Source organism: Portunus trituberculatus, chromosome 29, assembly GCF_017591435.1.
Source record: "Portunus trituberculatus isolate SZX2019 chromosome 29, ASM1759143v1, whole genome shotgun sequence".
Taxonomy (NCBI): Eukaryota; Metazoa; Arthropoda; class Malacostraca; order Decapoda; family Portunidae; genus Portunus; species Portunus trituberculatus.
This window is the reverse complement of record NC_059283.1, coordinates 10,757,304-10,782,294: the sequence shown is the minus strand read 5'-3', so window position 1 is coordinate 10,782,294 and position 24,991 is coordinate 10,757,304. Positions and strand designations below refer to the sequence as shown.

Genomic DNA, 24,991 nt, shown 5'->3' with positions numbered 1-24,991 from the left:
CACTTTATATTCTTCATTTCTTCTAGATTTCTCTTCGTCTATCACCTTGAACTCCAAAACTGCATGATCACTCTTTGCTAAAGGGCACTCCACCCTCATCTCCTCAATGACCATTGGCTCTGTACTAAAGACCAAGTCCAGTCTTGACGATGCTCCCTCTCCTCCAAACCTAGTATCTTCTTTGACCCACTGAGTTAACACATTTTCCATTGCCAGTGTCAATAGTGTATTTCCCATGTTGTCTCTGATCCTTCCATTGACCAGTCCTCCCAACACACCTCTTTACAATTAAAATCTCCCATCATTATAGTTCGTTCACAGCCACCCAACATTTCTTCCAGACATGTTCCTGTATCACTTATCATTTCTTCATATTCCTGTACTGACCATGCATTTGTCTTAGGTGGTACGTACACCACTATGTAGTGCCTCTTTTTCCTTCATTAGTTTCTGCTCTGATCTTTAGCACTTCTGCCTTTCCCATACCTTTTTCACTTGATCCACCTTTATATCTTTTTAACCAGCAACATCACTCCTCCTCCCATCTTACCTACTCTATTTCTTTTCCAAACATTATATTTCCTTCTCCAACCATCATCAGGTCTTCTCCCTCTCTCAGTTTTGTTTCAGTAAGACCCACAATATCTGGGTTCTTGTCCCTCAAGTAATCGTTGAGTTCTAAAATCCCGATATCACTCCATTTATGTTGGAATACATTACATTTCGCTCATATGTAAGTTTCTTTAGTCCTTTCTTGCTGTACTTTTCTGGGTTATGAACCACTTCCTCAGTCTCATATCCAAGATTCTCCAGAAAAACTCTTTCTTCTCCTCTTCTGTCCTCTCTTCATTTTTTTCAAAGCCTCCTTTCTCAACTCATTTAACATTTCTCTTCCTTTTCACCGAGATCTCTTCTCAACCAAATCTTCCTTGTTGTTTCCTGCTGGGCTAGCCTCCATGACTTCTCCACCAATTCATCTACATCCTTTTGTGACTTAAGTTTGATTCTTATTGGCCTCATACCTTCTCTTGTGAACTTTCCAATTCTATGGAAGTCCTCTATTTCTTGTACTAGGTCTTTTCCTCCTCCTGCACCACATTAATGATATTATTTATCACCTTTTTATGTTTTTCTCTCTCCATTTTACTCGGTGTCTTATCCTCCTCCACACCAAATATCACCACACATCTCTTTTGTCTACAGTTTCCCTCACCAATGTCTCATTTGACTTAATAACCTTCACCACTTTCTCAGCTATCTTCTCTTCTATGATCTGTTGATCTATAATTTCAGCAAGGCCCAAAGTTTTCTCCCAGACTCTTTGATTTCCTTTTCCAGACTTGCAACTTTGTAATTTACCTCCTTTCTTTCCACTTCCTGACTTTTTTCCATTCAGCCTGCTTCTCCATCACTTTTCCTAGAGATTCTCCACATTTTCGCAATTCACTTTAATTAGCTTAACTTCCTCTTTCAGTGCTGCATTTTCCTTCTTCATATCGGCACAGTCTTTCTTTACATTGTCATAACTCGTTTCCAGGCCCTCATACTTTTCAAACAGTTTTCAATTTTACCTTCTAACTCCAGAATTTTCTTCACATAAGCGCTCTTCTCCATTATTCCTTGAAACCCTGTGAAGTCTGATTCCTCTTTCGAGTTCACGGCCGCCATGTTGCGCAGATGTAAACAAACCAGCTGATGGCTCAAACGCAGGCTACAGTTTATATTTACCTTCACTGGACATTATTTTGCTAATCAACAGTTAACATGACTATATGGAGACGGGACAAACATTACCAGCTCCTTTCCCACCTTGGTTACTCTTAGGCAATGGTAACTGTAGAATTATAGATGATTGTGTGTGTGTGTGTACCTAATTGTATTTACCTAATTGTAACATACGGGAAAAGAGCTATGCTCGTGTTGTCCCGTCTCCATATCTATTAATGTCCAGCTTTTTCTTAAAATCATGAATATTCCTTGCGTTGACCACTTCCACGTCTAAACTATTCCATGCTTCCACCCTTCTATGAGGAAGCTATATTTTTCACATCTCTCCTATAAGTGGCCATTTTAGTTTTTCCCATGCCCTCTCGACATTCTTCATTCCACATACACAGATCTTCCCTATCCATTTTTCCATGCCAATCATCACTCTGTATATTGCTATCAGGTCTCCCCTTTCTCTTCTGTTTTCCAGGGTTGGAAGTTGCATTCTTTTCAGTCTGTCTTCATAAGTCAAATCTCTTAAGTCAGGCACCATTTTCGTTGCAGCCCTCTGTACTTTCTCTAGTTTCCTTATGTGTTTCTTTAAGTTCGAGCCCACTGTATTGTTGCATATTCAAGCCTCGGTCTTATCATTGCAGTAATTATTTTCTTCATCATTTCTTCATCTAAATATACGAACGCCACTCTTATGTTCCTCAATAAGTTCAATACTTCTCCAATTATTTTGTTTATATGTCTCTCTGGCGATAGGTCATTGGTAATTGTCACCCCAAGGTCTTTTTCTTCATGACTGGTTTTATGTCTTCATTTCCTATCTTGTACATACTCCTGATTCTTCTTTCACTCTTGCCAAACTCTATTTTCTTGCATTTTGTCGTGTTGAACTCCATTTGCCATGTACAGCTCCATTTCCATATTCTGTCCAAGTCTTCCTGGAGTAGTTCGCAATCTTTGTCACATCTCACTTTTCTTAACAATTTTGCATCGTCTGCAAATAGGCTCACATAACTGGACACCCCATCCACCATGTCATTTATGTAGACTGCGAACATTACTGGTGCCAACACTGATCCCTGTGGAACTCCACTCTCCACCAATCCCCATTCTGATGGTCTGTCCTTAATTATTGTTCTCATTTCTCTTCCTACCAAAAGTCTTCCATCCATTTTAGTAAACTGCCATGCACTCCTCCTACCATTTCAAGTTTCCAGATCAGTCTCTGGTGTGGTACCTTATCAAAGGCCTTTTTTAAATCCAGATATATTCCATCAGCCCAACCATCTCTTTCCTGTATTACATCTATCACCCTCGAATAGTAACATATCAGGTTTGTCGTGCATGAACGCCCTTTCTAAAACCAAATTGACACTCACAAAGTATGTCATTTTTCTCCAAGAAGTCTGTCCATCTATTCTTCACCACCCTCTCACACATCTTAGCTACCACACTTGTAAGTGACACTGGTCTATAGTTCAATGGGTCTCTCTTGTTACCTGATTTATAGATTGGGACAATGTTAGCTCTTTTCCAGTCTTGGGGCACTACACCTTCCCTTAATGAGGCATCAATTACTTCACAAACTTTTTCTGCCAGTTGCTCCCTGCATTCTCTTAAAATCCATCCTGATACCCCATCAGGTCCCACAGCTTTTCTCACTTCTAAACTCCCCATCATGTTCTTGATCTCCTCCACAGTTACTTGAAACTCCTTCATAATCCCTTTCTGTTCCATTACCAGTGGTTTGTCAAAAGCAGTCTCCTTTGTGAATACCTTCCGAAAGCATCCATTCATAGCCTCTGCCATTTCCTGGGATCTTCACTGCATACTCCATTTACTTCTAAACTTTCAATACTTTCTCTATTTTTGATGTTGTTGTTCACATGTCTGTAAAAAGCCTTGGTTGGTCTTTACATTTATCAATTATATCCTTTTCTTGTTTCTTTCTTTCTTCTCTTCTAATCAACACATATTCATTTCTTGCTCTTTTGTAACTTTCCCACTGCTTAATCCGTCTTTTCCTTCTCCACCTCTTCCATGCATCCTCTTTTCTTGTTCTAGCCTTTTCACATCTATCGTTAAACCAGTCCTGCTTTCCAACTTCTCTATGTTGTCTTATTGGTACAAATTTTTCTCACCTTCTTTGTATATTTTTATAAATTCCTTCCACTTTTCATTTGCTCCTTAGCACTCTTGAATTTCATCCAATTTGTCTCTTGAAAGAATTTCTTTAGGTTTCCAAAATCTGTCTTGGCATAATTCCATCTTCCCACTTTATATTCTTCATTTCTTCTAGATTTCTCTTCATCTATCACCTTGAACTCCAAAACTGCATGATCACTCTTTGCTAAAGGGCACTCCACCCTCATCTCCTCAATGACCATTGGCTCTGTACTAAAGACCAAGTCCAGTCTTGACGATGCTCCCTCTCCTCCAAACCTAGTATCTTCTTTGACCCACTGAGTTAACACATTTTCCATTGCCAGTGTCAATAGTGTATTTCCCCATGTTGTCTCTGATCCTTCCATTGACCAGTCCTCCCAACACACCTCTTTACAATTAAAATCTCCCATCATTATAGTTCGTTCACAGCCACCCAACATTTCTTCCAGACATGTTCCTGTATCACTTATCATTTCTTCATATTCCTGTACTGACCATGCATTTGTCTTAGGTGGTACGTACACCACTATGTAGTGCCTCTTTTTTCCTTCATTAGTTTCTGCTCTGATCTTTAGCACTTCTGCCTTTCCCATACCTTTTTTCACTTGATCCACCTTTATATCTTTTTTAACCAGCAACATCACTCCTCCTCCCATCTTACCTACTCTATTTCTTTTCCAAACATTATATTTCCTTTCTCCAACCATCATCAGGTCTTCTCCCTCTCTCAGTTTTGTTTCAGTAAGACCCACAATATCTGGGTTCTTGTCCCTCAAGTAATCGTTGAGTTCTAAAATCCCGATATCACTCCATTTATGTTGGAATACATTACATTTCGCTCATATGTAAGTTTCTTTAGTCCTTTCTTGCTGTACTTTTCTGGGTTATGAACCACTTCCTCAGTCTCATATCCAAGATTCTCCAGAAAAACTCTTTCTTCTCCTCTTCTGTCCTCTCTTCATTTTTTTCAAAGCCTCCTTTCTCAACTCATTTAACATTTCTCTTTCCTTTTCACCGAGATCTCTTCTCAACCAAATCTTCCTTGTTGTTTCCTGCTGGGCTAGCCTCCATGACTTCTCCACCAATTCATCTACATCCTTTTGTGACTTAAGTTTGATTCTTATTGGCCTCATACCTTCTCTTGTGAACTTTCCAATTCTATGGAAGTCCTCTATTTCTTGTACTAGGTCTTTTCCTCCTCTTGCACCACATTAATGATATTATTTATCACCTTTTTATGTTTTCTCTCTCTCCATTTTACTCGGTGTCTTATCCTCCTCCACACCAAATATCACCACACATCTCTTTTTGTCTACAGTTTCCCTCACCAATGTCTCATTTGACTTAATAACCTTCACCACTTTCTCAGCTATCTTCTCTTCTATGATCTGTTGATCTATAATTTCAGCAAGGCCCAAAGTTTTCTCCCCTGACTCTTTGATTTCCTTTTCCAGACTTGCAACTTTGTAATTTACCTCCTTTCTTTCCACTTCCTGACTTTTTTCCATTCAGCCTGCTTCTCCATCACTTTTCCTAGAGATTCTCCACATTTTTCGCAATTCACTTTAATTAGCTTAACTTCCTCTTTCAGTGCTGCATTTTCCTTCTTCATATCGGCACAGTCTCTCATTACATTGTCATAACTCGTTTCCAGGCCCTCATACTTTTCAAACAGTTTTCAATTTTACCTTCTAACTCCAGAATTTTCTTCACATAAGCGCTCTTCTCCATTATTCCTTGAAACCCTGTGAAGTCTGATTCCTCTTTCGAGTTCACGGCCGCCATGTTGCGCAGACGTAAACAAACCAGCTGATGGCTCAAACGCAGGCTACAGTTTATATTTACCTTCACTGGACATTATTTTGCTAATCAACAGTTAACATGACTATATGGAGACGGGACAAACATTACCAGCTCCTTTCCCACCTTGGTTACTCTTAGGTAACTGTAGAATTATAGATGATTGCTCTGGAGCTCAGCGACCACCTCCGCCATCGACGATGTCCCGTGTGTGTGTGTATGTGTGTGTGTGTGTATCATGTATGATACATGATGATTTTCTTTCTTACTTCCATTTTAAAACAGTGTATTCTTTCTGTGTAAACTGTTTTTTAAAGCTTACATGCAATTTCTCATGTTTCAGGTCACTTCATCTACCTTCGGTCACTGAACAGTGCAGGAGAAGCTAATTTGTTTTCTGACTTGATTGTGGATAATGAAGCTGGCCACTGCCTGTCCTTTGCTTACTACATGCATGGGCCCAATCCTCCAGCCATCATGGTCTACATTACCAAAGGTACTGCCTCTTCTGTTACTAAATGTCATTCTACTCATTTCTTTTCATATGCCATTCCTGTGAGGGGTTAGAAGTCCATCTAAAGAACATAGAATTGTTTTTCATTATTGATAACTGTAAACACTATAGTACATCCTGGTTACTCTTATTCAGTAAGTCTGTATTGAATGTCAAACATGAACTTATGGTATTTTAAGGAAAATGTAGTTTATTTGTGAACTGTGCACATTATTACTTTGATAGTTAATAAAAGCATTCAGTCCCTTAGCATATGATTGTATATACATTGCATTACATTTAGTCTCACCTAAACTGCTGTTATTTCTACACATATGATTGTATATACATTGCATTACATTTAGTCTCACCTAAACTGCTGTTACTTCTACAGAACATGGAATCCCAGGGTCCTCCGAACCTCCGGACTGGGAACACCGAGATGAAGTTGGAGAGATCTGGCAACAAGTTCGTCTCTTCATACCAAACAAAAACTTTTCTCAACGAGTTGTGGTACGGGGCAAGTCAGCACCGGCTGATATTGACCTTGACCTGGGTCACACTGCCATTGATGATTTCCTTCTGACTGACGGCTCCTGTCACAACCCTCAAGGTACTCAAACCAACACAAGATTGTCTTCCAACTCAGAGTAGTTGACAGTATTTCATATTTTTATTCTCTTCACATGACTGGTGAAATGAAGAGAAATTAGATGGATTTTTATTTAGTATTCTTACTTTATAGAGATGCCAATCCATATTGAGGATTTTTGCTCATATCTTTTTTTTTTTTTCTTTATTATCATAGGAAAAAAGTGGGAAATATACATATGCCATATTCAATCCTTGTTATTCTTTTTTCTTTCTTTTTTAGAAATCTGGTGTGACTTTGAGACATCAGACATGTGTGAATGGACCAATGTTAATGATGGTGGAGCAGAGTGGATCTGGAATTCCGGCCAAAACCCAGACCTGGTTAATTCTCCTCCTACTGACCACACCTTTGGTAATGAAGGCTTCTTGTTTGTTTTGCTCAAGTGTTAACTTAGAAGTATTTCTGCACGTGATTAAAATGCAAAATTAGATATTGTTCTTATGACTTCTAAAATATATATCATAGAGCTATTCAATTTTTTGAATAACTGTTTTTCCAGGGACCTCATATGGACATTACTCCAGCTTCAAACACTCTCCTGATAACAAAGAAGATAAGGCATATCTCTTCAGTCCCATTTATCATGGCAATGGAGAAGTGTGAGTGGCTTCACTTAAGTTCTGTTAATTAGAAGTAATGATATATCCAGTAGTGGAGTAAAGATAGTTTACATGCATGGTTTGTCACATACTGTCTTATATGTTGTATGAAAAACAAAACTTTGGAGAAGACTGGGACAGTATAAAACAATGAAAGAGATTTCTCAGTAGTAATTCCAAACTCAACTTTTCAGGTGCTTCCAGTTCTACTTTTATATGCAGGGAAAGCCAGAGTGGTCAGGACAGTTGTTTGTGTACATCAAGAGTCCCTCAGCATCTATTGATGGCCTTTCTCCGGTGTGGCAGATTTTAGGCCACCAAGGAGATGCCTGGAATTTAGGACAAACATCATCCAATCTTGTTAATGACTTTGAGGTACATGTATTGTCTTAGTGAAAGTTTGCCTCATCACTTAGGGCTTGAATTTTCTTTTGTCATTTCACAATTGTATTCAGTTAATGAAAGTATCATGGGTGGATGTGTCATGGAGGTATTTACTTTGTATATATAATTGGCTAAGATGATTTTGGATTTATTTATATCACTGAGAGCATAAAGGAAGATGTGGAACTTTGGTGATGAGTGAGTAATATGCCAATGAATTACTAGTCAGTGTTCAGATGGTCATGTCTCCATGATTGTGTGTCTCACTTGCCTATTTCATCTCAAACTGTAAAGGAGCATATTTAATTGTATCATTCTAAAACACAAAATAATTTAGCATGAATGAAAATGAAATAATTGATAACCATGGAAGGAATTCTATGGTTTTAAAATGTATATATGTTCATTGTTCATGTTTATATTGATGTGACATAACACTTTACCTTCAGATTGTCTTTGTTGCCATGGAGGGCGAGGATGGGGAGAACAGCACCATAGCCATAGATGATGTGGTGATGCTGAGCAGGACCTGCCCCACTATTGCCACGTGCAGCTTTGAGGATGGCTTCTGTGGCTGGACCAACACCATGCAAGGAGATGACACAGAGTGGCTCATGAATCAAGGCTCCACACCCACTGAAGGCACAGGCCCCAAGTATGACCACACCCTCAACACTGCACTTGGTGAGTCTTTTACCAACTTGTGTTTTTATTTATATTGGATGTTTTTCATGTTTACTGTAATTTTGTTAAGGAGCAAGTTGCCAGTTTGTGCAGTGGGATGCTCACAAGAGAGAAACTAAAGTTGTTTTGGCACTGACTGTAGTATTTTTTTATTTATTTAGTTTTTCTTTTTTATGTCTTGGCCTATAGTGCCTGTAGGTAACTTGAAGAGTATTGAAAGCACTGTTAAGCTTCCACAGTATGGTGTAAAAATCTATATTGAATGACATAAAGCAACAAGACCTTCAGGATCACCACACATCATAGAGAAATTAGTTACCTAGGAATCTTCTCTGTTTTTTAAGAATGACTTGAACTTTCTTGTTTCCACAGGGCATTATATTTACATGGATGCAGCACTAGCAGGATCAGATACGGCACTTGCTACTTTAGAATCACCACTCATCCCAATCCAGATGTACTGCTTTGAGTTTTACTACTACATGTATGGTGACGATGTTGGCGGTGAGTAGAAACACAATAGCCTGTTCTTTTCTGCAAAACTCATTGTTATTGTCATTATTATTATTATTATTATTATTATTATTATTATTATTATTATTATTATTATTATTATTATTATCTTTTTTGTTGTCACAGTTATATTGTATTTGTAACCTCTACAAGATGACTGAGTCTCTCTCTCTCTCTCTCTCTCTCTCTCTCTCTCTCTCTCTCTCTCTCTCTCTCTCTCTCTCTCTCTCTCTCTCTCTCTCTCTCTCTCTCTCTCTCTCTCTCTCTCTCTCTCTCTCTCTCTCTCTCTCTCTCTCTCTCTCTCTCTCTCTCTCTCTCTCTGCATAATTCTGACCTTACAAGAGAACACAACAAAGGAACCCTTACCTTGACTCATGAGGCAATGTGTACCTGACAGGTTTTGCAGTGGAGTTGAAGCAAGATGATGAGGTGAAAGTCCTGATGCATGCATTTGGGGATCAAGGGCAAGAATGGAAACTGGTGTGTAGATTGACAATGCATTTGTTTAATCACTTGAAACATTATTTTTTAGTATTTTTGTTATTTTATTATATCACAAAAGATATTCCTACATGTGTACTTTTTATTATCATTAATCATTTAATCATGTATTACTATCTATTAAATTACCAAGAAAAAACTGACAAGAGATACCTTTATATTACTGTCATGGATTGACACAAAAATAATTTTTCTCATTAATGTCAAGATTGAGCATTTTGTAGACATCTGAATTTACTTCTTGCAGGGTAAGGTGGGCATTATTGAAAATGAGCTGAAGCAGCCCTTCAAGCTGGTACTGAAAGCCCAGCGAGGCAACGGACCCAAGGGAGACATTGCCGTGGACGACGTGTGGATGGATAAAGGCTTCTGCAACCCCAACCCAAGCCAGGTGTGAACACTCTCCAACTCAATTCTGAGCATCACCATCTACATGTTAGACACACACACACACACACACACACACACACACACACACACACACACACACACACACACACACACACACACACACACACACACACACACACACACGTAGCTCAGTGGTTAGAGCGCTGGCTTCACAGCCAGAGGGCCGGGGTTATTGGCCGGGTGGAGATATTTGGGTGTGTCTCTTCACGTAGCCCCTGTTCACCTAGCAGTGAGTAGGTACATGTAAATCGAGGAGTTGTGACCTTGTTGTCCCGGTGTGTGGTGTGTGCCTGGTCTCAGACCTATCCCAAGATCGGAAATAATGAGCTCTGAGCTCGTTCTGTAGGGTAACGTCTGGCTGTCTTGTCAGAGACTGCAGCAGATCAAACAGTGAATTACACACACACACACACACACATGCGCGTGCTCACATGCTCGACTCATAATCGAGAGGGCCGGGTCTGAAGCAGCACAAATCAAGTCTCTTAATGTGTGGCCCCTGTTCACCTAGCAGTAAATAGGTACGGGATGTAACTCGATTGTGGCCTCGCTTTCCCGTGTGTGGAGTGTGTTATGTGGTCTCAGTCCTACCTGAAGATTGGTCTGTGAGCTCTGAGCTCGCTCCGTAATGGGGAAGACTGGCTGGGTGACCAGCAGAAAACTGAGGTGAATCACACATGTATAAGTTAGTAAACCGTATGGAGAAGATAGATAGACAAGACCTGGTAACACTGGCGGAGCAGGGAGACAGACAAACAAGAAGACATTACAAGAAAATCATGAAAAGTCAGTGTCATAGAAATATTAAGAAGTTCAGTTTTCCACATAGGACAGTAGACAGCTGTAATGGGTTAAGTGAAGAGATTGTAGCATATGAGGAGAGACTAAAGGCTATGGATCTTCCAACATTGGAGCAGAGAAGGGAGAGAGGGGATCTCATACAAGTTTATAAATTGATAAATGGAATGGACCAAGTGGACAATGAGTATCTGATCCTGAGAGAAGAATATGAGTGAAGCAGAAGATCGATAGTAAGAAGCTGAGGAAGGAAGATTTGAAGAGATATTAAAAGTATAGTTTCAAAAGATGTATTGAGACATGGAACAGTTTGAATGAAGAAGTAGTGTCTGAAAGTGTGCATACAAAGTAAGATTGGAAAGTGTAGATATGGAGATGGGGCCACACGAGCATAAAGCCTAGGCCCTGTAAAACTACAACTAGGTAAATACTCACACACACACACACACACACACACACACACACACACACACACTGAGAAAGTGGTGAAGGTTATTAAATCAAATGAGACATTGGTGAGGGAAACTGTAGACAAAAAGAGATGTGTGGTGATATTTGGTGTGGAGGAGGATAAGACACCGAGTAAAATGGAGAGAGAGAAAAACATAAAAAAGGTGATAAATAATATCATTAATGTGGTGCAGGAGGAGGGAAAAGACCTAGTACAAGAAATAGAGGACTTCCATAGAATTGGAAAGTTCACAAGAGAAGGTATGAGGCCAATAAGAATCAAACTTAAGTCACAAAAGGATGTAGATGAATTGGTGGAGAAGTCATGGAGGCTAGCCCAGCAGGAAACAACAAGGAAGATTTGGTTGAGAAGAGATCTCGGTGAAAAGGAAAGAGAAATGTTAAATGAGTTGAGAAAGGAGGCTTTGAAAAAAATGAAGAGAGGACAGAAGAGGAGAAGAAAGAGTTTTTCTGGAGAATCTTGGATATGAGACTGAGGAAGTGGTTCATAACCCAGAAAAGTACAGCAAGAAAGGACTAAAGAAACTTACGTATGAGCGAATGTAATGTATTCCAACATAAATGGAGTGATATCGGGATTTTAGAACTCAACGATTACTTGAGGGACAAGAACCCAGATATTGTGGGTCTTACTGAAACAAAACTGAGAGAGGGAGAAGACCTGATGATGGTTGGAGAAGGAAATATAATGTTTGGAAAAGAAATAGAGTAGGTAAGATGGGAGGAGGAGTGATGTTGCTGGTTAAAAAGATATAAAGGTGGATCAAGTGAAAGAAGGTATGGGAAAGGCAGAAGTGCTAAAGATCAGAGCAGAAACTAATGAAGGAAAAAGAGGCACTACATAGTGGTGTACGTACCACCTAAGACAAATGCATGGTCAGTACAGGAATATGAAGAAATGATAAGTGATACAGGAACATGTCTGGAAGAAATGTTGGGTGGCTGTGAACGAACTATAATGATGGGAGATTTTAATTGTAAAGAGGTGTGTTGGGAGGACTGGTCAATGGAAGGATCAGAGACAACATGGGGAAATACACTATTGACACTGGCAATGGAAAATGTGTTAACTCAGTGGGTCAAAGAAGATACTAGGTTTGGAGGAGAGGGAGCATCGTCAAGACTGGACTTGGTCTTTAGTACAGAGCCAATGGTCATTGAGGAGATGAGGGTGGAGTGCCCTTTAGCAAAGAGTGATCATGCAGTTTTGGAGTTCAAGGTGATAGATGAAGAGAAATCTAGAAGAAATGAAGAATATAAAGTGGGAAGATGGAATTATGCCAAGACAGATTTTGGAAACCTAAAGAAATTCTTTCAAGAGACAAATTGATGAAATTCAAGAGTGCTAAGGAGCAAATGAAAAGTGGAAGGAATTTATAAAAATATACAAAGAAGGTGAGAAAAATTTGTACCAATAAGACAACATAGAGAAGTTGGAAAGCAGGACTGGTTTAACGATAGATGTGAAAAGGCTAGAACAAGAAAAGAGGATGCATGGAAGAGGTGGAGAAGGAAAAGACGGATTAAGCAGTGGGAAAGTTACAAAAGAGCAAGAAATGAATATGTGTTGATTAGAAGAGAAGAAAGAAAGAAACAAGAAAAGGATATAATTGATAAATGTAAAGACCAACCAAGGCTTTTTACAGACATGTGAACAACAACATCAAAAATAGAGAAAGTATTGAAAGTTTAGAAGTAAATGGAGTATGCAGTGAAGATCCCAGGAAATGGCAGAGGCTATGAATGGATGCTTTCGGAAGGTATTCACAAAGGAGACTGCTTTTGACAAACCACTGGTAATGGAACAGAAAGGGATTATGAAGGAGTTTCAAGTAACTGTGGAGGAGATCAAGAATATGATGGGGAGTTTAGAAGTGAGAAAAGCTGTGGGACCTGATGGGGTATCAGGATGGATTTTAAGAGAATGCAGGAGCAACTGGCAGAAAAAGTTTGTGAAGTAATTGATGCCTCATTAAGGGAAGGTGTAGTGCCCCAAGACTGGAAAAGAGCTAACATTGTCCCAATCTATAAATCAGGTAACAAGAGAGACCCATTGAACTATAGACCAGTGTCACTTACAAGTGTGGTAGCTAAGATGTGTGAGAGGGTGGTGAAGAATAGATGGACAGACTTCTTGGAGAAAATGACATACTTTGTGAGTGTCAATTTGGTTTTAGAAAAGGGCGTTCATGCACGACAAACCTGATATGTTACTATTCGAGGGTGATAGATGTAATACAGGAAAGAGATGGTTGGGCTGATGGAATATATCTGGATTTAAAAAAGGCCTTTGATAAGGTACCACACCGGAGACTGATCTGGAAACTTGAAATGGTAGGAGGAGTGCATGGCAGTTTACTAAAATGGATGGAAGACTTTTGGTAGGAAGAGAAATGAGAACAATAATTAAGGACAGACCATCAGAATGGGGCTTGGTGGAGAGTGGAGTTCCACAGGGATCAGTGTTGGCACCAGTAATGTTCGCAGTCTACATAAATGACATGGTGGATGGGGTGTCCAGTTATGTGAGCCTATTTGCAGACGATGCAAAATTGTTAAGAAAAGTGAGATGTGACAAAGATTGCGAACTACTCCAGGAAGACTTGGACAGAATATGGAAATGGAGCTGTACATGGCAAATGGAGTTCAACACGACAAAATGCAAGAAAATAGAGTTTGGCAAGAGTGAAAGAAGAATCAGGAGTATGTACAAGATAGGAAATGAAGACATAAAACCAGTCATGAAGAAAAAGACCTTGGGGTGACAATTACCAATGACCTATCGCCAGAGAGACATATAAACAAAATAATTGGAGAAGTATTGAACTTATTGAGGAACATAAGAGTGGCGTTCAGATATTTAGATGAAGAAATGATGAAGAAAATAATTACTGCAATGATAAGACCGAGGCTTGAATATGCAACAATACAGTGGGCTCGAACTTAAAGAAACACATAAGGAAACTAGAGAAAGTACAGAGGGCTGCAACAAAAATGGTGCCTGACTTAAGAGATTTGACTTATGAAGACAGACTGAAAAGAATGCAACTTCCGACCCTGGAAAACAGAAGAGAAAGGGGAGACCTGATAGCAATATACAGAGTGATGATTGGCATGGAAAAATGGATAGGGAAGATCTGTGTATGTGGAATGAAAGAATGTCGAGAGGGCATGGGAAAAACTAAAATGGCCACTTATAGGAGAGATGTGAAAAAATATAGCTTCCCTCATAGAAGGGTGGAAGCATGGAATAGTTTAGACGTGGAAGTGGTCAACGCAAGGAATATTCATGATTTTAAGAAAAAGCTGGACATTAATAGATATGGAGACGGGACAACACGAGCATAGCTCTTTTCCCGTATGTTACAATTAGGTAAATTAGGTAAATACACACACACACACACACACACACACACACACACACACACACACACACACACACACACACGGCCGGTAGCTCAGTGGTTAGAGCGCTGGCTTCACAAGCCAGATAACCGGGGTTCGATTCCCCGGCCGGGTGGAGATATTTGGGTGTGTCTCCTTTCACGTGTAGCCCCTGTTCACCTAGCAGTGAGTAGGTACGGGATGTAAATCGAGGAGTTGTGACCTTGTTGTCCCGGTGTGTGATGTGTGCCTGGTCTCAGACCTATCCCAAGATCGGAAATAATGAGCTCTGAGCTCGCTCCGTAGGGTAACGTCTGGCTGTCTCGTCAGAGACTGCAGCAGATCAATCAGTGAATACACACACACACACACACACACACACACACACACACACACACACACACACACACACACACACACACACACACACACACACATTTGCTTACCTTGGAACAAAGAAGAGAAAGAGGAGATTTAATACAGATTTATAAACTGTTGAACGGACTGGATGAAGTGGATAATGAGCAAATGATGTTAAGAGAGGAAAACTTAAATAGAACTACGAGATCGCATAGTAAAAAGATAGCCAAGGGAATATGCTTGAAGGATGTGAAGAAATATAGTTTCCCACAGAGATGTTTGGAGGTGTGGAATGGTTCGAGTGAGGGGGTGGTGTCAGCGAGGAGTGTGCATAATTTTAAAGGAAAGTTGGATGTGTGTAGATATGGAGACGGGGCCACACGAGTATGATAGCCAGGCCCTGTAAAATTACAACTAGATGAATACACACAATGTTAAAAAATATAGTTTCCCACAGAGATGTGTTGAGACGTGGAAAAGTTTGAGTGAAGAAGTGATGTCAGCAACGAGTTTGCATAGTTCTAAAGAAAAATTGGATAAGTGTAGATATGGAGACGGGGCCACACGAGCATAAAGCCCAGGCTCTGTAAAACTACACACACACACACACACAGAGTCATTAATTTTGTTCTGTTTGCAGTTTTCATGTTATAATGGCACCAACATTAATGCAACCAAAGTGTGTGACTTTGTGGACGACTGCAAAAATGGAGAGGATGAGATAGACTGTGGTGACTGCAACTTCCAGTTTAGTGAGTGCTCTCTACCAGTGTGTCTTTGATCAATATTTGTATGTAAAGATTCATCAGGGTTAGTTGTTCTGGACCTCTAAAATAAATCCTGATATTATAATGTGTTGCTTCCAGGTACATGTGGATGGATATTCCAAAAGGAGAATGACTTTGTGTGGCAGAAAGGCCGGAACATGAGTGACGGCTCTGGCTATGAGGTCATTATGGACCACACTCTCGGCAACGCAGCGGGATATTTCTTGTACGTTGCGGAGCAACCTAGTGAAAAGTCTGGCCCGGCTGTCATGGTCACCAAGTCTCTCCACAATGCCTTCCTGGGATGCACCATGAACTTTTGGTATGTATTTCATTACATTTGGTATTTTTTGAAAAATTATTTTTTAAGTGTTTGCAGATTTCCATATGGAACCCTGATGATAGAGGAAGGCATTCAACTAATATGTACTTTTTCTATGAATGTTGCATGTTTCAGGTACCGAGAAAACAGCAACAACTACTACAACAAGCACATGAAGCTAACCATCAGTGTGGTGAGGGATAATGAAGTCCATCCTCTGCATTACTTGATTGATGCCAAAACATATAAATGGGAGAAAGCCACCATTAGAATAATGGGTCTGTATGGAAGCATTCCATTATTATTAGCCTTTTTCCAAATTGCTGATGCAATTAATATGGTATTATTTATAACTATATTGATTATAGATTTTTGGCTAATAATGTTTTTTACTCTCTTTGCTTTATGGTCAGTGGAATTAATAATACATTTTTGCAGTGATGATTATTTACTATCATTTTATTGGTTTTCTTTTAAATTTTCCTTACAGACTGGTGGGGAGACTTTAGTGTTCAGGTGGAGGGAGAGAACACAGGCAATCCTTCTGACTTGACTCTGGATGACTTCAGCTTTGAGGAGTGTGGGCCACCATCAGACACACCTGCACACTGTCCAGAATACCACATCAAGTGTCCTCAAACAGGTAATCTTACACTGTGTGGCTCTTTATTCTGATTGCTTAGCTTTAATATGTCACCATTTAAAGGACTGTATGTAAGTTTCATGAATGATATCACAGTTAGAAATTAACTCTTGAAAAAAAACAGCAAAGAAACAGCCATAATTTCATGAGTGACTGTTGTGTGTAAAGTAGATTTTTACATAGTAAAATATATGCCACAGTGTATTTACAGTTGAAATGAAATTAATTTCACACAAAACATGTGTCTTCTAATTAGGCACACATGCCCTCTAGGAATTAACTGAGCCCAGAGTAAAACAAACGATTGCAATGAGATGGCTATGCAGCGCCTCGTCACCCGCACACCACACCTCTGTTCTCATTCTGTTCGACGGCCAATAGTTGGGAAGAGCCAGAGAAAACACAAACATTGATGAGAATGATGTGAGCATGGTGAACTCGGAGAACAGAATGGGAATGAGAGTGTGGTGTGACGAGGCGCCACACTGTCATCCAGCTGGATCTGATCATAATCGTTTGTTTAACTCAGGAGAGGGTTTATTTCTTGAGAGCATATATGCCTAATTAGAAGACATGGGTGAGTGAAAAATACATTTTAGTTTAAAAATGTCATTCAATACATCAGTTAGGTCTGGTATGCATTCATGTATATTTTTCATCTTTCAGGAATCTGTGTTCCTCCTGACTTTGTTTGTGACACCACCAATGACTGTGGCAACAATTATGATGAACAGGAGTGTGATGAATACTCCCCAAGGTGTACCTTTGAAGAAAATGGCCAATGTGATTGGGTTCAAGAAGATGAAGAGGATAGCATTGGTAGGAGATTCTTTCCCTGTGTAATATTTCATGATGCATATAATTAGTTTTGTGCCTTTGTATTGACTATCACTCTTCCTTACCCCGTATAGTATTGAATATGAGACTAACACGGATTTTTCTCTATTATTTAGTAATTTTTTTTTTTTTTTTTTTTTTTTTCCCTAAACAGATTGGCAAATTGGAACAAATCAGGTAGCTAGTCTTATCAGCAATCACCTGACAGGACCACCGGCAGACCACACCACACGCCTCACCACTGGTCACTACCTGTACATCACTGCACCACCACACCAGGCTACCAAGGAAGACAAGCAAAGCAAGAAAACTTACCGAGCGTGGTTTGTTAGCCCAACATTGAAGGTTGACACTGACACATACTTCCCCTGTCAGCTTCGTTTTCACTATTACATGTATGGGAAGAACATCGAAGAACTCAATATTTATACAAGAACAGAAATTCATGGTGAGAAGTCTCTTTCCTTTAGAAGAACAGGGGAGCAAGGTCAATTCTGGGACCGTTCAGTTGTGACTGCCACAGAGAAAGTTAATTTCCAGTTTGTAATAGAAGGAATCACAAACAACGAAGACTTCTCAGACATAGCCATTGATGATCTGTCATTTACTGAAAGCTGCATTATTGTCAATGCATCCTTGCCAGGTGGTAGCACCTACACACCTCCCCCTTCACCTTGTGGAGACGATAAATTCTACTGTGGAGTTGCATATGAATGCATTCCTGAATCAAAAAGATGTGACTGGCAGTATGACTGCACAAATAAGGCTGATGAGGATTACTGTGGTGCGTGCAATTTTGAATATGACATGTGTGACTGGTATGATGGAAGTGCTGGCATTTTCCAGTGGAGAAGAGTCCGTGCTGGTGACTTCAGCTCCGTCACTCACCCTAATGTGGACCACACTTACAACACCTCCGATGGCCACTTTGTGTACATTGAGAGTGGAGCTGGCATTGATGGCAGGACAGCCATGCTTTATAGCCCAAGGCTGTCTCACACAGCAGGGTTTTACTGTGAACTGCATTTTTGGCTCTATCTTGAAAGCATTCTTGGTTCAAATTTGACTCTGTACTCTTATCATGATGAGGTTCAGGGAGAGCTGCTGTATGATCTAATGAATTCTGAGGCACAGGAAAAGGTTTGGTTTAAGGCAATTGCTACAGCTAGAAAAGTACCCACAAATCATCAATTAGTGTTTGAAGCCACACCACGCTATGATACATCCACAGACTGGGAGGAATCCCACTCTGGCCTTGTTATTGATGACATCAGTTTCTTTAATTGCAATGAAAGAACTCTGAGTCTGGACTGTAAGTTTGACAATGAAGCTCTGTGCGCGTGGTTACAAGATCAACATGACGAGCAGGACTGGAAGAAGGGCAATGCCTCAAGTAGTTCTCTTGCTGACCATACATCAGGAACAGGCTATTACATCTACATTGACTTTTCGGAGTCACAAGCCAAGATGAATGATGCTGCAAGACTCATCAGTACAGTGCAGTCTAAACCATCCCAGTATGTTAATGTGCTGAGTCTCTGGTACTACTTCTATGGTGAAAATGTTGGAATCTTCAGAATTATTGAAAGGAAAGAATCTACAAAAACAAATGACACTCTTTTTGAATTGAGTACCACCCAAGAGAATAAATGGCTACTATATCAAGAGCCTATGTCAGTTGATGATGACTTCACAATAATTCTTGAAGGTACATGGAGAGAAAAGGGATTGGGTTTGCTGGCTGTAGATGACATTAAGATGACATCCACTTTACATGAGGCAGTATGTGATTTTGAAGTCAATTTCTGTCAGTGGGTACCAAGCAATGAGAGTGCAGGAATTTGGACACGAGGACAAGGAGCACAGAACATCACAGCCCTTCCACCCAAAGACCACACCCACAATTCTGACTCAGGGTATTATGCCTACTTGAAAACTAAGGCAGAGAATGAAATGGGCTTCCTCACTTCTCCTGTTTACAAGGCAATTGGAGTTCAGTGCATCAGATTTTGGTACCATATGCTGGGAGACAATCTTGGACACCTAAAGGTAGAAGTAGCTGATAAGAGTGATGACTTTGGATTTGTTCCTATATGGAGCCAAACTGAGAACACCTTTGAAATGTGGTTCCAGGGAATGGTGACACTGCCAGGCTTATTAGAGTACAGTGTGAGATTTATGGGTGTATCAGGAAAGAACAACAATAGTGTGATTGCCCTAGATGATGTCACTTTTGTTCCTGGTGTTTGTCCTAAGCTTTATGTGTGCAACTTTGAGTATGACATGTGTGAATGGATAAACTCAGACCAGGATGAGTTTGACTGGGTGATTTCATCTGGCAAGGAAGGAGGAGGCATTCTTGTAGATCATACCATTGATCATGAGACTGGACACTATCTTCAGACAACACTAGAAGGCAAAAAGAAGGGCGATCGTGCTCAACTGTTTGGACCGGTTGTACCATCCAAGTACACATGCATGACCTTCTGGTATTCAATGCAGAATATTGAAAATGCTACACTCATAGTTAAGTTGATGGAAGATGACTTCATTAACATAGCAGAGATCCATAACTCTTCCCTGCTTTACCTATGGGAGGAAATTTCCTTAACTCCTAATGCTTTGGATGATAACTATGAGATCATGTTAGACCTGGTTATAGATGAAGACATTACATTTTCACAATATGTTACCATAGCAATAGATGACATTGCTTTCACGGAGGACTGCAGCATCCACACACTTCCACCCATCACCATTCCACCTCCCACACATCTTCCTTCCAGCTATGACTGTGACTTTGAGCAAGATGGAAGTGAAACCTGTGGATGGATGCAAGACACTGATGATGGAATAGACTGGCAGCTTTGGAAGGGGCCAACACCAACCTCTGAGACTGGTCCACAGACTGACCATACTTTTCTCACTGTTGAAGGACATTACATATACAGTGGCAACAACATTGTGCAAAATGAAACTACCGCAGTGCTAAAGAGTCCAGTTGTGGATATTGCCGCACGTGGAGCCTGTCTGTCATTCTGGTACCACATGCACGGACTGAATGTTGGCACACTGCAGGTCATGTCTCAGAAAACGGGCAGTGCCAACAAGTCTACCGTGTGGAAACGTTCCAATGAGCAGGGAGATGACTGGATGCAAGCCAAGGTCCACCTCACAGTGCAAGGTGAACAGTACCTGCTGCTGCAGTCCACACTCAGAGCATCTGGTGCTGGTGACATTGCTATTGATGACATTATATTTGACTTTGGAAAGTGCTACACTGGGATTTTGTGTGATTTTGAGTCTGGAAATATCTGTCATTTTGAACAATCCCTTGATGATAAGGTGGACTGGCAGCTTGTCCAAGGCTCAGACTCTGCTGACAAATCAGATATGATCCCAGGGCAAGATCACAGCCTGCAGTCCCCACTTGGCCATTACCTCCAGTTGTCAGGTGAGGGCTATGCTGACATTTATACCAATGAGATTGATGCACAGTATGGCTGTGTTGAGTTTTCAGTCTATTTGAATGGTTACATGGAAAGGCCATCAGCACAGTTGAATGTACACATTCGCCGAAGCGGCAGCCTGGATCCTAAGCCAGCAGTAGTTATCACTGGCCCCGTTGACTCTGGCTGGAGTCGTTACTTGCTTCCAGTGACCAGTTCAACCCCGTACTCACTAGCCTTTCGGGGCAACGTGGAAGGTGGTGCGTACGTGATTGGCATAGATGACGTGAAGCCTCGCATTTACTGTGAACCCATGAGTGACTGTAACTTTGAAACGGATACATGTATGTGGAATAACTTGGATGATGATGACTTTGACTGGTCTTTAACAACAGGGGAGGATTTGGACAATATCTATGCACCTGCAGTAGATGTTACTCTGGGATCACCTCTAGGAAAATACATATATGTTGACACTACCAGGGCAATAGGCACAACTGATAAACCAAAAGCAATTTTAGAAACCAATGCTATGAACACTAAGGAGCAATGCATTAGGTTTTGGTACCACATTCAAGTAGTTAATGCATCTCTTGCTCTTAAAGTCAAGTATCTTCCATTTGTAGAAAGTGAGCAATTATGGGAAGCTAAAGCAACCATCCAGGCAGAATGGAAGTACCAGCAAGTGTCCATTGAAAGAGGAGGCCTCCATACCATCCAGTTTGTAGCAGCTTCAGACAGAGGCAAAATGGGCATCATTGCCCTTGACCAGGTGATAGTAGACTCTCATCATTGCACAAATGAAACCATTCCTGATTGTGTGATTACCTGTGATGGGGGAAAAACTTGTATTCATGAAAACCAGATGTGCAATTTTATTCAAGAGTGTGGCAATGGTGATGATGAATTCCTGTGTGGCTACAACTGCACTTTTGAAGATACTGGTGAGGAACACTGTATGTGGAGTAATGTGGCAGTCAATGACAAGGCACAGACGTGGATGCTTCTCTCTGGTGACCGTAATAAGACCAATGCACCTCCTATTGACCACACCTTTTTGACACCTTCAGGCCACTACATGGCTCTCATGCCTGGAGTGGGAGGCCAAACTGGAGAGGAGACCAAAGCCATCCTGCAAAGCCCATACTTGTTCAACTCTGCCTCCTATTGCCTTATGACCTTCTGGTATGTAATGTTCGGAAAAGCAGATAACATTTCTTCAACAGACATTGGTACTTTGGCAGTAGCATCTGAGCTCAGTGATCTCTCTGTTGAGCTACTGACAGTGACAGGAAGTCAAGGTGATGAGTGGAGATATACAGTTGCCTATGTTGGGAGAATATATCAGAAATTCATGCTGAAGTTAATAGGCAACAGAAACCTAGATATGAGTGGTTACATAGCTGTTGATGACATCAGACTAGACAATTGCTTCCTTCCAACACCATTGACTAAGCCTGAAGAATGTAAACACTTTTTGTGTGAAAACAGTGCTTGTGTGTCATCATTTGAAACATGTGACTTTGTTGATGACTGTGGAGATTACTCTGATGAGAATGATGAATATGCTGGGTGTGCCTCCTTTGTTGCCCGTTGTTCATTTGAAGATGGCCATCTCTGTGATTGGAACCAAGAGGGTCCTGATGACTGGCTCATAGCTTCACCAGACTCTGAGACCCTCATCCCTAAACACGATCACACCACAAACCTACCAAGTGGAACTTTCATTTCCATTGGCAGCATCCAAAATAAATTAGTTTCTGCTTCTGCCACAATTTCAAGTCCAGTAATGCAATGGAAAACTGATGACATCACCCCATGTATGCTCCGTTTCTTCTTCTATGTGGATGGTCCAGATGTTGGTGAATTAGTTGTTTCGCTAAGGGAGATGTCAGATGGCCCACTGATTGAACAGTGGAAATTAGTCGGAGCTGCTGGACCATTTTGGGAACGTGAGGAATTGATTGTGACACCACATGTGATAGAGAACAAGCCAGTACAGTTCCTTATAACTGGAAAAACTCTCAATTACACAGGAGGAGACAGTTCAGTTATTGCCATTGATGATATTTCATTCTCACATTCATGTGCTTTGTCAGATGACCCATTACCACCCACTCCCTCACAGATGCCAACAACCACCCAGGGTCCATGTAACGATATGTTCCAGTGTGAGAATGGTGAGTGTGTCCCACTGGATTATGTGTGTAATTTTGCAAATGACTGTGGGGATGGCACTGACGAAACTATGTGTGCCGACTGTGATTTTGATACTAACACTTGTGGATGGAAAGATGTTAGTGTTGGCAGTTACCACTGGCTTCGTGAAGAACCAGGAGTGGAAGGTAGAAAAGGACAAGTTATGAAGGTGGAGGAAAGGTTTGGCTCTGTTTCCAAGGTTGCAAAACTCACAAGTGTACAACTGGGAGGATCTGCCTCAGCCTGCACCATGAGGTTCTTTTATTACAAAACTCTGGGTCTGTATGGAACCACCGCACTTCATTTGTATGTCAAGAGAAAAGACAATAGTGAATATAGAGCTTGGTATCAGCTGGATGACATGGGTGATAAGTGGTATGAGCAGTATGTTGTGATTGCTAACAATGCCCCAGGCTGGAGCTTACGTTTTGAAGCCACTCACTATGATGAGGACGGACTGATCCTTATTGATGACATTCAGCTTAAGAATTGCACATTACCATCAGCAACAATCTGTAAACATGATGAGATGAAATGCTTGAATGGTGCTTGTGTTCCTCAGGGTGTTATGTGTGACTTCACTAATGACTGTGGTGACGGAACAGATGAGATGCCAAGCCTGTGTGAAAGTTACAATGAAAGGTGCAACTTTGAGAATGATTTCTGTGGCTGGACACAAGAAAATGAAACAATGGAGTGGATTCGCAGAACAGGAGAGTCACTGTCTGAAGATGTTGGACCAGATTTTGATCACACTCTTGGGAATGAAAAAGGGTATTATATGTACTTAAAGAGTGGGCAGGATGTCAAATTTAAGACTGGGAGGATAGCTAGCCCTGACTTTTATCCAGTGATCATAGACTGTGCATTCAGGTTCTGGTATGTGATGAAAGCTGACCAGGGCTCTAAGTTGATTATCTATGCTGAAGAAACCTCAGAACACACAGACAGGAAGAAAGAGATTATTTATGAAACAGAAGGCTCAGAAGTGTATGGCTGGGCAAAAGTAACTATCCCTGTGGTGTTTACAAGATATTTCAAGATAGTGATTGAAGGCACTGCATCCGAGGGAATTGAGGGTGATGTGTCTATCGATGACATTTCTTTCACTCCGGGGTGTAAACCAGTTCATCCTCCACCCACCACTTCACCGCCTCCCGGACACTGCCTCAGTGACGAGTTTGAGTGTGCCAACTCTGATTGTATTCCAAAGAGCAGTGTTTGTGACTTCAGGTATGATTGTCAAGATTCAAGTGATGAATTGCCTTGCCCATCACAATGTAACTTTGAGGTTGATAGCTGTGGCTGGTATGAGGCTGTTGATGATGCACTCAACTGGATACTGGCCCGAGCTAATGACAGTAGCTTTGGGACAGATGATGGAGGTCCCTATGTGGATGGATCAGGTTTGAAGCAAGGACACTTTCTGTATCTTTTTGCCACAGAACCTGACCTCTCAAATGAAGAAGGTTATGCACTCTCCCATTGGTATCAAAATTCTGCTCCCTATTGTCACCTTACTTACTGGTACTATGTGAGTGGGGAGAAGTGGTCAGATGTGATCGTTCGGCTCAACACATCGTCAACAGAAATGATGAACCTGACCTTCTACACATCGGAGACTGTGGTACAGAATGGAGTGTGGCACAAGGATGAAGTGGGAATTGGCAGGCACAAGTCTCCATTCCAGCTTTCTCTGTACAGGAAAGAACTTACATCTGAGTACACTGGTCCCTTTGCTATAGATGAAATGCAGTTCAATGAAAACTGCCACTATGATGATCCTTCAGAGGATACATGTCTGGGAGGAGAATATCACTGCAGTAAGACAAAGGT

At 40.8% G+C, this 24,991-nt stretch overlaps 1 protein-coding gene across 2 annotated transcripts in view; it reads left to right on the top strand.

Moving 5' to 3' along the window:
• LOC123510478 (MAM and LDL-receptor class A domain-containing protein 2-like) overlaps positions 1 to 24,991 on the top strand; it is a 136,504-nt gene that overhangs the window by 92,072 nt on the left and 19,441 nt on the right. For both annotated transcript variants that reach the window (XM_045265684.1, XM_045265683.1), the window contains exons 124-138: positions 6,029 to 6,181; positions 6,573 to 6,791; positions 7,053 to 7,184; positions 7,333 to 7,432; positions 7,627 to 7,807; positions 8,266 to 8,500; positions 8,873 to 9,004; positions 9,411 to 9,493; positions 9,762 to 9,905; positions 15,579 to 15,690; positions 15,805 to 16,027; positions 16,163 to 16,305; positions 16,518 to 16,670; positions 17,337 to 17,489; positions 17,662 to 24,989. In XM_045265684.1, coding sequence (XP_045121619.1) covers positions 6,029 to 6,181; positions 6,573 to 6,791; positions 7,053 to 7,184; positions 7,333 to 7,432; positions 7,627 to 7,807; positions 8,266 to 8,500; positions 8,873 to 9,004; positions 9,411 to 9,493; positions 9,762 to 9,905; positions 15,579 to 15,690; positions 15,805 to 16,027; positions 16,163 to 16,305; positions 16,518 to 16,670; positions 17,337 to 17,489; positions 17,662 to 24,989 — 9,491 coding nt within the window. The remainder of the gene's footprint in view (positions 1 to 6,028; positions 6,182 to 6,572; positions 6,792 to 7,052; positions 7,185 to 7,332; positions 7,433 to 7,626; positions 7,808 to 8,265; positions 8,501 to 8,872; positions 9,005 to 9,410; positions 9,494 to 9,761; positions 9,906 to 15,578; positions 15,691 to 15,804; positions 16,028 to 16,162; positions 16,306 to 16,517; positions 16,671 to 17,336; positions 17,490 to 17,661; positions 24,990 to 24,991) is intronic.